Here is a 16697-nt window from a genome sequence, read left to right as displayed (position 1 = left end):
CTCACCCCTCCAAAATCGGTTCCCTCGGCACGGGTCGGCAGTCCGCCACCATCACCGCCGTCAGCATCAAGCTGCCCGCGTTTTGGGATCGGAACCCGGCCACTTGGTTCGTCCAAGCTGAAGCTCAGTTCCATCTGTCCGGCATTACGGAGCAGGCCACCAAATTCTATCGTGTCATCTCCTTGCTCTCTCCATCTGCCGCTAAAGACGTGTATGACATCATCGCTTCGCCTCCTTTGGATGCTCCCTACGGCAAGCTCAAGTCCGCCCTTCTTCAGCGAACGTCTTCTTCCGACCACTCCCGCCTGCAACAGCTTCTTTCTGCTGAACAGCTCGGGGACCGACGCCCGACGCAGCTGTTGCGGCGTATGAATTTTGTCAATTAAGCAGACAAGAAGCTAAGTACACAAATGTCACTTAGGTTTATCTGCACGTACCATGTGTAGTAAACTTTCATTCTTTGTGGTAGCTGTTGTGTGTATTTGTACATCAATTCAGAATGTGTTATGCCTGTTAGTTCTAGGCTATGAGTGATGATTTTCTGTTTACCTCTGGCATCGCTAGGAAGGCATGTCATGACTATACATGACATGTTTCTCGAAGTCCCCTCAGCCGAATAGTTCAGAAACAATTTACGCTTTCCAATAAATTTCTTTCCATTTAGTACCCTTGAGACACGGGTCAAGGACTAACCAAAGAGTTGCTCACGTGCAGATGATCATTAACTAGATACAAATTTAACTTTTGGGAAAAAAAAGTGTTGGAAGAAAAGTGTTTTTTTTAACTCTGTGGCACTTCATTTCCAACCGGTAAGTGAAATATTTTTTTTTTTTTTCAGATCACATCATGATTTCGGTTAATTGCCGATGGCGAATTTCGGTTACGTTCCGGTTCTTGAAAAAAATTGGGTTTCAACCGGTTTTCGGTTCCGTTCTGGTTTCGGTACCTGCCTTTTTCTAGCTTGCTTTGCATTTGTTTATTAAAGTCGTGTATTTGCTTCAAATGGCCGTCTCGTCGCCATGTAAACCCACCTTGTTAATACGTATCTCAGGATCAGGATGATAGATGCTAAAGCGAAGTCAGGTTTCACAGGTCTCCTGATGTAGTTGATCTCTGTATTACTCATACGGCTTTTTGTACCGCCAAAGCTTTTCTCGATAGTATGACAACTTGTTTTACGACCAAAATCCGCAACTGCGATGGGCATGTTAACCAGGGTTCACTGTACATGGTGTTTCGGTATGGATAGGGAATTATGTGCAACAAGTTATTGCCTAATTCATACGTGTGTCTTTGTGTTCTAGATACATATCTTGTCTTTCATGTAGGTATTTTGACGTAGATGCTTATGACCATCCCTGCTTGCTTGTGCAAAAGGTCTGTATTCCTAAGAAGAAATTTAAAGATCTTGTTCTACACTCAGATGTAGCCTTTGATGTAGGCGTTTGGGGTGGCCCTGAAAAGGGCCGTTTCTGATAAGAATAGTCCGTCGTTCAGGATAGGGGCTTCTGCAGCATGCCTTTAGGCTGTGGTCTTCATGCAGTACAGGTGCTGCGCAAGGGCATCACGAACACGTGCTACGCTTTCCGTAGCAGTAGATGTGTGATGTTGCGGCATATCTCTTGGGAGATGTCTGCACTCTTCAATCCAGTGTTGCTCAACTACGTCGTTGATGTCCTCACAGATGATGTGGAGGATGCAGCAGGCTCTGATGATGGTGGTACAGCTGTCAATACCATGCTCAAGTCCTTCGTGTAAAATCCTGAACCTCGCTTTCAGCATTCCAAATGTGGTCTCCACGACTCGGCTTGCACCAGAGACTAGGGTGTGGAACTCTTGCTTTTGTGGTGTGTTTGTAGCCCTGTCCGGATACGGCTTCACTAGGTGTTGCCGCAGCGGAAAAGCCTGGTCACACAGTATGACAGGACCCACATCCACACCTTGCAAGGTCACTGTGAATGTGTTGAAGAGGGTACTGTTGATTACAGCAGGTAGGCTGGACCTCTGAAGTACTGCTGAATCGTGGTTCCTTCCAGAGGACCCCACATTCACATATGAGAACTTGTAGGCATGGGAAGCAAAATAACACAGTACCATCCCTTATAATTTAGTAGTCTGAGCCCTGGTCCTTCGGCGGGCATACTTCAATAGGGCAGCCATCTAGAGCTCCAAGGCCTTGCGGAAAACTTGTTACGGCTTCGAACCGACGCAGGTGCTCTGGCAACTCAGCGTCTGAAAAAAAAAAAAAATACTGAAAAATTGTGCGCAGGGCTCCCTGTAGACAATGTTGCCGAAAACCCTGCTGACCCCGAACAAGTTCACCACAGTCCTGTCCTCTGCAGATGACGACAGTCTATACAGGGCAACGGCTACTCTCTTTCTGAGCGTATGTCTCCTTAAGTGGGTGTCGACCTTGGCCATACTTTGGCATACTTCAACCAGGTAGTTGAAAGTGGCCCGAGTTACACGAAAGTCACTTTTAAAATAGTCGTCTGGAAGTCCTGGGAGTGTTGTCTCCCACCACGATGCTGGACGGTGGTAGTTGGAAGCTCTCTCTGTCTTGTACACAACCGCAAGGCAACAATGGTCAGTGTTTGCAGTTGTTGTTCCGCTCGTTTTCTCTTCCGGCGTTGGCGGTCCTGTTCGTTACGGACAGCGTTGAGCTCACACTGCCTTGGTCTGAGTTCACAGTGCAGCTGGGCGAAACTGGGCGAAACAGAGGAAAAAGTTCTTGTCTTTTCCCGTGTTTCCGCGGACGTAGCTTTGCTCAGTGACATCCGATAAAGCACAATAGGCACAATAATAGATACAATATATATACAACAACATGAAAACAATGCACTGTGGTTATTATAACAAAGAACTCAGAAAGCAAACGAACAAAACAGAGGGCAAATGGGCAAAAATACGGCGGAGGCGACAAAGCAGCAGACAAAGACGAGCAAGACAGATTCAATGACGATGTTGCTAACGCCCGGCCGTATTCCGTTAAAACTGAAAGCCCTAGTTGCCACAAGTTGCCAAAAATATCGTCATACATAACTGCCTGCTCGTATAGTGCTTAAACTGTTTTAAATAAGCGTTACATGTCGTTTGAGTCATCTATGGATCACTTAATTCTATTTTGCTCAGCCTAAACTTTTTTACTGGTTCGTAGCTTCTGATCTTGTTCGATTGGGACGCTAGTCTTGACTGAGATCAATTCGCTCTGTGTAACTGGTTTCGACCGTGGTTGTGTCAAATGCGGTTGACACTACTCGACACTACTCGTTTGGTCGACTCAACCGCGGTTGAGAACGCTAGTGTAACTAGGGTATGAGTAATGTCACGAAGGCAGTCTTGCGGTGGCTGGAACATTTCATGACGGATTGACAATTAAAGATTATGCAAAGTCATTGTTATTGCTGGTCAGTCGTTTAATGGGGATTTATCAAGACCCCTATTATTGAGGTGTAATCATTCCATAGGTGGGGAAGCTACTTTTATTTTGTAGTGCACTACCGTTACTCACTACTTTTTCGAAAAGTAACGCGTTACGTTATTCGTTACTGTTGCGGTAGTAGGTAACGCGTTACTAACGCCGTTACTTCTGATAATTAATGCCGTTACTTTTGCATTACTTCACCAGTTGTCCTTATAATACGTACAATTTTTGGTTGAGTCACATAAGTGCATTCCGCAAATCAATACAAGCAATGTTGGGCACAAACAAGGGTCACGCATGTACACAACTTACATGTACGATTTACTGCAACGCAGAAGTAGTTGATGTTCAAAATTTTCATCGGTGAGCTTCGCCCGTTGGGCTGAGAGGACGCCTAATGACCAGTGAGTGCTCCTTGTCAAGGTTGATAGAGACGGTGACCTTTTATCTCATACAGTACAAATCCAAACAGCCAATTCCTTGGTACTTTGTTACTTGTTCAGAGGGTAGAGGCTATTTTTCTGCCGCTTTTGCCCCATTCATCCAAAAAATACCAGAGGGAGTGAAAAACAGAGGTGGTAAACAAAGGTGACACCTAAACCAGGGTAGGTCAACAACCCTTCTTTTGCATTCTTCGTGGGTGTCGATGTGACCTTCTTGTCATTGTTGAAGATGAATATAAAAAATCGGGGATTTTCCGGGATCCTGCAGGCACGGTCCTCGCTCAAGCTTTCAAGTTCAACACGCAGTAACGCATAACGCCGTTACGCGTTCTTTGTTAAAAATGTAATGACGTTACGTTACTCATTACTTGTCTCCCAAATGTAACGCGTTACCATATTTCACTACTCGAATGTAGCGCGTTACCGGTAACGCACTACTTTGTAACGCGTTACTCCCCACCTATGAATCATTCCACTGGTGGACATTTCTATGTAGAGTTAAATCTGTGGCATTGTAAACTATGATTCTGTGATACCTTTTACGTTTTACGTGCGGATTTACAGCATCTTACGTATAAATAGTTTGCATATCTGGCTCCTTTTCCTTTCGTGGATGTTCCAGTTGCTGGATGTTTGTTCGTTCTAATGCAATAGACACCTCAACACAATTCAGGCCTTTGTTGTTGTTTGTTTGGTTTCTGTATAACACAAGGGCAACTATCATGCATTTGCCACTGTATGTGTTTCTCTGTTTGGGAGCCTGATATCGTCACATGTCGACGTCTTTGTCTTTGCTGCACTGCTGCGAATTCAGAACGAATAACCTATTCAATCTGAGTAAGAAAAAGAAAAAAAAAAGAAGACGGCCAGAGTTGAAATTTACCAACATTCAAAGCACTGTTTGTCCCGAAAAGATTTGTACTCATTTATGGCCTAGAAAAATTTTGAGTGCATTACCTCTGGAAAAGCAAGCCCTGACCGCAACTATAAAAGGCGAAAGTAATGAAGGTACCTGAGAATAAGATATTGTTGACTATTGAGGTCGGTACTTTTACCAGAAGAAACCAAAGCCTCTTTTACACAGCTATGAAAATGGCAGTGTCACTAAAGCGAGTGAATTTCATGACCGTGTAAGTTGTGAAGGAGCAGAAACTGCAAGTGAGTCATTTAAGCCTCGTTGTGTTAGTGTATATCCTCTGTATTTAGTTCATTCCTCTAACTCAAATTATGAAATGATCACTGGCTCGCTTGCACATTTCTTATCATTCCTTCTTTTATAGACAGCATGTACTGTGCTTTGAAGAGTGGATACAGTGTCATTAACTTCTTTCTCAGCTACACACAATCTTCGTCATAGGTGAAGGCAGGGACACATGTTTGGTGCGACGTGGTACAAGATAACTGACCGAAACACAGCACTGTGTACCTTTAGTGCACTAAATAGTGCTTTGTCATCAATCATGATCATTTAAAATGAGTAGTTCGCGTAAGTTATGCTGGCTACGCGCTACGCATCGCGATCAGAAGAAGACGCAAGACGCGCCCGCGGGAACAGGTTGGTTCAGGTGGCGCCTCCGTCGAATGGCGCTGCGTTATCTTTCTTCATTTTATTTCGCAAAAAAATGCACTAAACAGTGATTTTTGCACTCTTGCGGAAATATGATAAGGAACAATATAATCACCAAAAGAGCCAAATCGCGACAATAAGCCCTATCCACGCTGCGCAGGGGGTTGTTTGACACCAGGCGTAGAGGTGTGCGCCGCCGCGCCGAGGCGCTGCCGCCGGAGGTCGGGGCCTCGCCGTCGCCGCCGTACCAAAAGTGCCGGCGCGCCGCCGCCGCCGCCGCCGATGTTGAATAATCGGCGCGGCTTTGTAATGTGCCCATTTTGATCCACTTTCTATAAACGAATATTTCCCATACCAAATATTTTGTTTGTTTTTCTTTTATCTTAGGTTCCAGGCTTCATTTGTGATGTTTTTAGCAGTAACAATTTCATCTCCTGATATGCTGTTTATGCTTTAGAGTTTTGTTTCATAGCCGACCCTGGAGGCACAACTCCAGGAAAACTTGTCATTCGATTCTTGCAGGTTGTTTGTCAGTCATCCACCAACACCATAGCACGGGTCATTATCCATATACAGGGTGTTTTGTTTTTTATTCGTCACATAATTTTTGTTTAAAAAATAGCGGAACGAAATAGATGCCGCTTTTGAGTTGGTCAGGCGAATATTATCTCGAAGAAAGTATGTAACTATAAGATAATTAATTACCTCAAATACATTAATTTTTTAATTAAGGGATTTCGCGTAAAAACGGGATAGCAGAACGGAAGATATTCACCGTTGAAAGCCATTCCATATTTAAGAAATTCTTAAACGCGCACGTGTGTTGAAATATCCGACGCTGAATGTCGCTGTGCAAATGAGCCGAAACAAGAAGTACGCAATTTCCGAGCGCAGAAATGACGCGAGCTTCGCCTTATCTGGATTGGAAAGCGATCTATCTGGCCAACAGATTAGCGCCTACACCATTCAGCTCGATCGCTCCAAAGCGCTTGGTCTTCTCACGTGGATTGACCGTCGCTCTTTCTGCGCTCGAAAAGTGCGTAGCAGATAGTGCATTTTGTGTGTGCCGGCGAAAAGCACCCAGTCAGAGAGGGTGTTTTCAATCGCGGAATTGCGGGGCTTATAATGCGCGCAAAGCATGGCAGACTCAACCCACTCGTTCTGGACAAGTTTATACTGTAAAACTCTTTAATTTCGCGAGACCTTAATTTTCGCGAATTTTGCGAATCGAGAAAATTCGAGGAACTCGAGGAGCGGGCGAAATTTAGTTGTTGCGAATATATCCCTACTCGATTCGCGAAAATTTAGGGCTGCGAAGTTAATTGATTTTACAGTATTTATTCATGATAACTACAGCCTCTGCAAAATACTGTTCAATGACGTTGTGGGTGCGCCTTATGTCATATCGTTTGCTAACATTCGCATATTTATATGGTTTCCCCCCCAAAAAAAGCCACTGAATCAGTGGACAGAGCTTTCACGCGTCGCTGTCCTTTGGACGTTCGGCACTGACGTGTGTGACGTGACGGACGTGTAGTTGCCATTAAAGCGATGGCTCGTCGTTCTGATTATCTAGCTATGTTGTTCTCTCCAGCGCTTAACGCGCCCAGTCGAAGTTCTTGGGCGACGACCTTCTTGAAGTGCTTTACTTCTCCTAATGTCCCTTTGTGTGTTCGGGTTTCTTTCATAATACTATTCAGTGCAGACGCACTTGTTTGGTGCAAGGTAAATACTGCCACCGTCGCGGTGTCTATGATGGAGAAAATACCCTCGTTCTGAGGTGTTCGTGCGTCCCCGTTGGAGAAGAGAACATATTGACAGCCCACGGGGCGCACGCCGATATGACAGCATCGGCGTGACGCCGCTGACGCCGCCGCCGCCGGGCCTTCAACCTGCCCTACGCCGCCGCCGAAAAAAACGCCCACGGCGCACACCTCTAACCAGGCGTCGCGCCACTTCACCACGCCGATTTTTTCATAGCAAATTGGAAATATTTAGAGCGCGTTGTCGGTCGTATGGTTCCACGTATGTCATTTACAAGTAACAAAGTCCCAAGTCAAGTCGCCAGTATATCTTGCTTGTCCACTGCTTTAGAGTACTTTAAGTAGTTGCACATACTGCCCTGCTGGTCGTATAACTTCCCTGCGAAAATGAAATTTACGCAGCTTTAATAGCTCTTTTTATCAAACACTGTGTCGACAAAAAATACTATGTTACGATTGCTCGTTTACGTTTACGTACGTTTACGTTTACGTATGCTCGTTTGTCCGTGCATTCTTTTATTCGTGTCGTGTGCTACCCGTGCATTGTAATGCGGAGTTCGTACACTTTTTGAATTAAACCGAAAGCGACGTTCACATTTCGAAGCTGTAGGCCAAGATTAACACGTGTGAACAGATGATTGCTATGCATCCCGTGTTGCTGGCCCCGAGAAGAAAAAAAAAGTTTCGTCATGGCAAGACCGGCCATGATAGCGAGAGTGTTAGCGAATCAGCTGTGCACCAACGATGCCATGTTTTTTGCAACGGACCTCTTATGACCAACAGCTCATCACTACTTGTACGTGTAGGTCTAGCTTAGGAATGGACATTAAGTGAAACTTCCTGTTTATTTGTGATTATCACGTACCCTTCGTCAAAACCTGTGACAACTCTATGTATTTCGAACTGATATGTGTCATTAAACCTGATGTGATTTATTCTTCTCTGTTCTCGTCTGGTGTTGCTGTCTTGGGTGACTAGCATGGTTCGGTAAGGAAAAGGGGAAGGGTATACAAAGTAAACGAAGTACGCGAATGCAAACGTGCCATGGCTAATTATGCACTATTTATTATTCATGCTGCTGACGTCATATGTGACGTCATTTATTTACAAAAGTAGTCGTCCGCGCAACGGATGGATGGCGCTGACAGTCTCTATCATGGCGCCATCTGAAGACGCATGGCCCTATGGGAGTTTCGCTACCTTGGCGTGTCCGCCTGCTCGTCCCAAGATCGCGGTTCAAATTCGGCCGCGGACGGTGGCAACTTGGTGGAAAGTTACAAGTCGCTCAGACACGCCGTCTTCCGCGAGGGACGTTAAATCTGGTGTGCCGTGTGTCGAAATTTCGGCTCACGTTCAAGAACCCTCAGGTAGGCAAAATTAATCCACAGACCCGACCACTGTGGCGTCACTCATGATCCCGGTTGTCCCGCGACGTAAAGCCCTGAATTATTATTGATTAACTAAGAAGGCATACCACCGGCGACCCAACTCCGTTTCACGATCTTGTGGCATCTAGATGGTGCCACGTGGTAATCCGGGAGGGTACCGTAAAGGATAATGTTATTACGACCTTCTCTTTCCTCCGCGCGAGTATGTAGTTCCGTCGACGTGCGTCCTCCTTGCTTTCGAGCTACAGGGGTGGCATCCAATGTAGTGCTCCGTAGACGAAAGCGTGCTGGGCGAACGCAATGCATCCTGGACAGGTCCTGGTCGCACGTCACAGCAAACGTCAAGGCACACGTGACCTTAAAGATGGCGGCGCCCGTGATCGGCGGTCAAACCGTGTGTAGACAATGCGGTTGTTGTTTCTGCGCAACGTTTTGGATGCCTTTCGACCACGGTGATTATTTTTATCCGATAATCTCGCAGTAAAACGCGCAGTTTTGCACATGAGGCCTCGTACTATTGACGATTTTCATATATGTAATGACGACCGCGCGTTGAGACTCACTGATCCGATACAGTGTACTTAAACTAAGGAGAAATGGGCTACAACGTTGCGGAAGAAGCACTGCATAGTTTACTTTGGCAAAATACGTTCATCTCTTGGCTTTACAACGACAGAAAGATGTCAGTAAGCGGCAGAACGGCATGTAAAAACGATCACATGACTTCAAACCGACGTTTTCTGTGACGTGCCATCAGGACAAGATGGCAGTTTTGCCAAAAGCACTCGCTTGAAGGTAGTTACAACAATGGCGGGTTTGTGTCACCCCTGTGTTTCGAACGGCTACGACCTTGCATTCGCCCATGGTTTGCGAATGACAGCTGAACGAGAGGCCGACAGGCTATTGGAAGCGGTCGCAATTCCTTCCATTGTGGAGTGCATCCACCCCAGCTTCTCTGGATTGTTATTTTGGTTCTACACGTATGACCTTTATAACATGATGTGCCACATGCGTAAAAAATAAAATAAAAAATACAGTGCTGCCGTATAAAAAAGCCGCTGCGAAATTTCTCTCTGTTAATGTTGCATGTTTGAGATTTGTTTCTGTAGTAATGCGTGTCTTTTTTGTGCCTACACAAAAAGCACGAAAACGTAGTGAAAGTTGGCTAGAGGTTTCTCTTCAAGGGGTAAATGCATAGAATATGTGCATATTTCCGCCAGAGGTATTGGTATTTGCCGACTTTTTTAAAAGTATGTGTTCTTTTTCGTAATTACATTGATAGTTCCTCATCTTGGTGTAACACGATCACAGTAATTTCTGTTCTGCACATGTTCGGGAAACTATAGTCCTCTTAGTGTTGGTACTAGTGCCGATAATTGCAGCAAAGATGCAATCACCAGATGCAGGAAGTAGCAAGTTCCACGTGAACGTGAGATGCGCATTACGATGTCCATCGACGGCCGAAGAGGGGATTATGGGATGGGGCATTCGGCAGCGGGCTAGGCGTGTCGTCTGCTACTCCTAGTCGGGATGACAAAATGGCGATATTAGTGAGGTCTCAGTTCTCAGCCACGCTCCGTTCTGGATACGTATAGGTTAGTCTTGGCTAGAGCCCAGCACGGGCTGACCTTTCCGGGTCACCCGGCACGGGCGCATAGAAAAATCGCCCGGCTCGGTGACCGAGTGAGTAGAACCCTTCTGGCACGGTGACTCACTGAGTATAATAGTATTTCCAGTCGTGACTTACACATTTCTAGAGCTTATCAAACAGACTTATAAGTTCATTTATAAGAAGAGAAGACAACGCCACAAACATGCAACTGCTGGCGGTTTAACACCGCACCAGCACGAGACCAAATTAAATCCAGAACGCATGCGGGCAAACGCGTTATCGTTGCACTGCCAAGTTTTTGTGGAGGCAGAGGATATTGTCGACAAACTCGTTTTCCCGATCCCTGTCCCTCTCACCACGCTTTGCGAACGTGATTGTGAAATATGTGAGTAGTTAGGAGCATTGTGAAGTGGCTTTCAAAGTGTTCTAGAGGGTCGAATCATACGCATTATGCAATGTCCATTGCCTTTTTAAAATTTTTTTACAGGTTTTTACAAATATATGCACAGGAATGACCCACGCACGTGATGATACTAATTTATGGTCCTCAGTAGTAGGACGAGGAAGATCCGGAGGACCAGACCCCAGCAACACAAGGCTGTCCTATGGATGTCCGAGGTATGGGGCCACTCAGCCTGAAAGATTTGGAAATGAAGTGGCATTCACTTCCAAACAGTACATTGGTGTTCTTGCAAGATTTTACACATTCGAGAGCCCTGTTCGCCTGTGAGTCGAAATGAAGGGTGAGATGTCTAAGTTTAATTCGATTGTGTACACAAACAACAGTGAAATGAGAAATTGCTTTGCGTATTAAGTCACCGTGGAGGTAGTGTCTCTGTTTCTGACTTATTTGGTTTGAGAAAGTGTGTTGGTTCATAGAAAATCGAATTTGTGCAGTGCTACATCGTCCCCCGTTTCTCTCTCTCTTGCAATACATGATCCATACAGCATCCTATCACGGAGCTGATTCAGACAATCCATGAAACAGCCATAACAGGACCTCCTGCGGATATACGACTATGGATATCCCTCCATTAATATCCCAGGGGAGCCCCACGGAGGTCCATTTTCGGATATAACCATTGGGATCTATTTCGGACGTCTGTCAGAGATGATGTTCTGTCTGGGTAATATATTCTAATTTTAAAGCACACATGCTACATTGCAAATGTGAATAATTAAAATAATCAAACGAAATTGTTGGGCTACATTAAGTTAGTGGTTAACACAGTAAATGCTATGCCCAGAATCTTTTTCAGACCAGCCCAGAGACTTTCCCAATGGGAGAGCCCCTTAATTTCTCGGCTCTCATCGTTCATTGTTCGTTTTGTGTCGGTTCGCTGACATATTCTGCACACTTGCCAAGTTCGAATATTCTAAGAAACACCACTATCCTGGTTCTTTGATGTTTCCGAAAAAGGAAAGGCGTGTTTATAGGGTAGAATAACTGTAGCAGCGGGGGATTATACCGTCACAGGTGCTGTCACTTTTTCTTGTCATCTATGTTTACAAAATGATGAAATTCCTGATTCCGGCTTCAGTCATGGCCTGTTGTCCCTTAATTCTCAACTGTCTATCCACATTAACGGTGCAAAAAATGCTAGTTTCACTAAATATGTCACATTAACAGACAAAAAAGATGTCAGGGGCAAGCAGCGTAGAACACTTGTTGTCTGTCGGACGTCCCAGAGGACTCCTTTCTCCACTTGGACCTGTGAACCGACCGCCTGTGAACGTCGTAGATATATACATGACGGACGAAACTCGTTGTCCCCACGACATAGACATAGATAGGATATTCTTATGACTGCACGTGTTGTTGGGACATAGATCACGGCTTATGTCCTTTTCTGGATATCCTGAGGATGTTAGTTTTGTGCTTTATTTTCTTCATCCACTTTGGATATCCGAGGAATATCCATCAGACAGACGAATGTGACCACGGACGTTAGGACATTAATCGTACATCCTGTAGATATTCGGTGTTGTTACGGGAGATACTTTGAAAGGTTTCGGGAGATTGGAGCATGATACTAACGACAAGGAGGAGCGGCCTCAGCGCCAAGACCGCCCACGCGTTTCGCGGCCACGCCTTTCCTTCTCGCGTACAAAGGGTTTTCCTCCTCGTGTTTGAACATGTATCAACAGACATACACAATTGTACAACTGTAAATATTTTATTAAAGCTAGTGGTGTTGCAAATTATCAGTTATGATGCCAACTGTGTTGACAATCTTTGTGAAGGAGAAAAACCCAGTCGAAAAACCTGCACAACCTGAAACAGAAGAAACATACAAGACAGTACACATTCCTACAATAGAAAATATATATTTATTGCATATTTAATAATTCATATCAAGCGTCTATTAAGAAGCAGGAGTTCACCAGCCTCATCAAGGACTTGCCGTGTTTCAGCCATTCTTTGAACTTGAAGGCAACGATGAAGGCTTCAAGCAAAGAGGGTCCGAAAGTATTTTGGTAGGTGGTCCAAAGGTGGTATGCTGTTGTGAAGTTCCCGTACGGGACTGGAAGGCACAAGAAGGCACAGGCGCCTTCACCAAAGCCGTGTCAACTGCTAGAAGTTAGTGCTAATCACAGCCCCACCCTACGCCAGGAAGACGTTGAATTGCATGGTGTCATGCTGCACTTTGGTTTCAATGTGCTTCATGTGCAACCCAGCCCAGGTCCGAGTCCATGGCTACACCAAGGAAAGGAAGGAAACCTACATGCTCAAGCTTCTTGGCACCCATCCAAAGAGGGAAATTTGTCATGTTGTGCTTGTGAAAAGGAGCTCGACGCACTTTTCGGGAAAACGGAATAGAAACACATTGGAAACTGCCACAACTGAACCGTGAAAAGCGTTGCATCCCCACGGTGTTGCTCGACACCAGCTCGTTGTATCGTGCTATGCGTTATTTTGGTTTAGAAGTCAGAGCTGCATAATACAGACCGTTTTGCATCTCCGATACGATGGCCACTACGACGTTGGTCTCATGGCGCATGCGCGAGGCTATCGGAGCTTGGCTAGCGTATCGCCGCCACAGACCTCCTCGAGGAATAACGTACCGTCTTATCGGAAACGTCACGCTGGTTGCGGGGCTCCGCGAGAGGAAGAAGAAGAAGACTGGGCCAACTATGCGGTAATCGAGATGGTGGTGCGGATTCCGGTAGCATATTTATGCTGCTCAAGGTGATGGTGTGCAAAGCCTGGTCCGCACTATTCCTTTCCAGTACCTCCGTCCGTCAGCGTTTTCGTGTCACGGACACATGGGTTTCCAATTTACTCCAGTACTTTTGCGGCACTGCTTTATGAGAAATCACAGTCATTTATCAGTCGCTCTTTCTCATTTGATTGTACGACAAAGTAAGTCCGTCCCGTGCAAGCGGGACGATGATACATCATGAAAGCAGTCCAGATAACTATAGATAAATATCAGGTCACTACTCCACCCCGTGGTTCAGACTTGGATCAGACGTGGTTCAGACGGTTGAGGATCAACCGTCCTACACACGCCGCTTACCCTTTGTGGTAATAGAGCTTGTGCACGGTTTCAAGAACAAAATGCATTGCATAATGGAACACCTCACCACACCAATGCAAAGACGTTCACATTTTTATACGGTCGAAGGATTGAAAGGCAGGATGACCCACCTAATTACCAAGCTGCGTCTTAGACGCCAACATTTCAACAAACGTTTCTACGTTGTGGAGGGACAGTTGTCGGGGCGCCGCGGGACTATCACCATGGTATTCTTGCCGCGGGAGGGCGCTGCTGCTGGGAGATTGGGAGAAGGAGCCAGGAAGACGGGACGTCTACCGTGAAACGACTGGTGGGGCAGCTCCTAAGTCGTTTAGTTGACCGAAGGTATGAAATAAACATTTGTTTGGCTCTAAAGTTGGCACAGTGTTCCTTCACGGGCAGTACGGGCGAGCACGACCGGCGCCCAACGTATCACTTTGATAGCTCTGAAGCGATAGCGTGGGAAGATATACTTTCACGATATCTTCCTAGTAAATTTCTGATTGGAATGAGCAAACCATGCCCCTAGCCTTGATGCTTTAGAGTGGGAAGACCGTAACGTTTACGATGACTTCCTTGCCCAAAGCCCCTCTGCCGCGAAATCTGGCGTTAGGACCGCATTATGCAGGTCAGCAGGTACCGTCACGGTCGACTGCCGTCTTTCAGCTGGTTTGAATAAGCGCAACCATGATTGCATTGTCTCGTTAGTCCCCCAGAGCATTTGTTCCCTTTGTATTCGTACAGAACTTGATCGCCGCAGGTAAAAGGTTTGCACATCCTTGCCTTCAATATGCGGACACTGCTAGTTAGCTAGTGAATTTCCGCTAACTCCATATTTCGGTGACAATGTCTTGGTGCTCAGGTTATAGTAACGGTTAGTGTGATTACCGTTACGCGGCCTTCCACTTTTATATACGGAAGCGCTTTTTCGGGCGCTTGCTGTGTGGGATTGTCCTCTTACTGACATCCCTTTCAGTTTTTTAGGTACCTCGATGCAAAGACGTCGACAGCATAAGAACGTCTTCAAGGGATCCCGTTCCGGGTTCAGCGCTCCTGGTACGTCGGACCAGCTTCGATCCAGGTCTCCCAGTCTAAGACAGAAGGCAGCCGCCATCTGGACGGTAGTGCACCAGTGATATCCCGTGTCGTGTACGTCACGCTCCAAGTGATCGGCCCAGCTACGCCAATCAGGAACGCCGACCCCGCCTCCGCCCCTCTGCTTTTCCGGGGTCTCACAGTGGGAGAAAGAAGCCCCGATGCAGCCCCTTTCCCAGGACCAGTAGCGCGTCTTGTGCTCCGTCTGCCAAGTTCCAGAACTGCACCGCGCCACACACAGACGCAGCGCTCTCCACCGGTCTGGTGTTGCATACGCACGACCTGATAGCGTCGATGTTGCATTTGCCATTGCGACCCTGCGTCGTCTGCGTCAGCCCCCCCTCGCCCCGAGGAGGACATCGACTTCCTCATTGAACTTCACCCAGAACTGTGAAGACCTCGTTTGTGTGTGGGGGGTGGGGGTGGGTGGAGACATGTGGGGGCTCCACGGGATCGTCGCCATGGTATTGTTACCATAGGAGGGCGGTGCTGCCGGGAGATGGAGAAAAGAAGCTGGGAGAAAGGGACGAGAAGCAGGTATAAGGAAGTGGGATGGGGTTAGCAAGGGAAGGACGGGACGTCTACCGCAAAACGACTGCTGGGGCGGCGGCTTTATTTCTCCTGTTTCGGCTGCTTAGCCGTTTTGTTGATCGAAGGTATGGAATAAACCTTTGTTTGGTTATTGAGTTGGCACAGTGTACCTTCATGGGCCGGACGGGTGAGAACGACCCCGAGAGTGGGAATATGTCCCACAACGTCCAAAACAGTCTCTGAGTTGATGCCGATGCCGCTTGGTCACATAGGATAGGAGCATTATGACTATAGTTTCGGTTTGAAAGCCCGGGGATGCTCTCGTCTCGCAGCGTAAAACCAGTTTGCTACCTATTACATGGAGTTGTGTGCATAATTATGCAAACTTTGGGGTATTTATATAGTGATATAAATTTGCTTATTGATTCATTTTATTACTTTACTATATATATATATATACATATATATATAAAGAGGGGGAAAGCCACTAAAAAAATAGGTAAATGATGCTAGACGTGTTTGAAATTCAAACTTACAGTTAAGATGGCTTCTATGGCTGCACGTAGAGAAACAGATACTCATTGAACGATGCGACAGCACCAGAGGACACGTGTTTCGCCGTGTTTGCGGCTCGTCGGCCCTGGGTAGCTGCGCCAGGCTCCCACAGCTCCCCATAGAGCCCATAGTTTGAGATAATTCAGGCAACACTGGACATGCAACCAATGAAAATGAACTATGATGCCTACCTTTCGGCCAATAAGGAGTCTCTCAGTTTGGCTCGCCTTTCGGCCCGGTACTGGCCAGTACTGGCTACCATCGGCTTTTACTTTTACTGGTTTTCATGCCCGACGCTTGTTATTCCGTATTCCAGAACAACTAGGCAAATTTTTGACAAAATACACATTTATTTGAAACATCGTACTGATTCAATAATCTGACACAAATATTCACCGTGCCTACAGAGTCCAAATCGTTGCGTTCGTTGACCAAGTTCGAACACGAAAACACACACTACTCGCAGAAGTAAGCGACGATCACAGGAGTGCACGCGATTTCACGGTTAGCATCTCCTTTCGTTGGCTGCAGTGCGAAGGTTTCAACGAAGCGGGCAATGCTTGTCGCACGGACACCGAATCCTGTCTCCGTTGTGACTGCATTTGAAAATGCGACGGCGCTCACAAGTGTTCCTCAGGCGTGAGCTGCATTCCAGTTCTGAACTCGAGAGACTGTTCGTACGTACGATACTTGTGTTGGGAAACATCACAACATGCGCTGAGTCACTTTGACACATGAACAAATCTGGGACTTCTCTTTGAACAATGCCATCATACCGTGGTGTCAACTGACATCGTC

General features: G+C 46.3%; 1 protein-coding gene across 1 annotated transcript; it reads right to left on the bottom strand.

Annotated features, from left to right (window-relative positions):
• Positions 1-1521: 1521 nt before the first annotated feature.
• Positions 1522-2097, bottom strand: LOC135392262 (uncharacterized). Its single transcript, XM_064622978.1, has one exon. It carries the CDS (start codon positions 2095-2097, stop codon positions 1522-1524), a length of 576 nt encoding a protein of 191 aa, XP_064479048.1.
• Positions 2098-16697: the final 14600 nt, after the last annotated feature.

This window comes from Ornithodoros turicata, chromosome 4 (assembly GCF_037126465.1).
Source record: "Ornithodoros turicata isolate Travis chromosome 4, ASM3712646v1, whole genome shotgun sequence".
NCBI classification, from domain to species: Eukaryota; Metazoa; Arthropoda; class Arachnida; order Ixodida; family Argasidae; genus Ornithodoros; species Ornithodoros turicata.
The sequence above is the reverse complement of the archived record's forward strand: the minus strand, read 5'-3'. Positions and strand labels throughout refer to the sequence as shown.

Bases quoted from the DNA above. Each gene is read 5' to 3' on its own strand.
- LOC135392262 (XM_064622978.1), bottom strand. From the start codon at position 2,097: ATGGTACTGTGTTATTTTGCTTCCCATGCCTACAAGTTCTCATATGTG.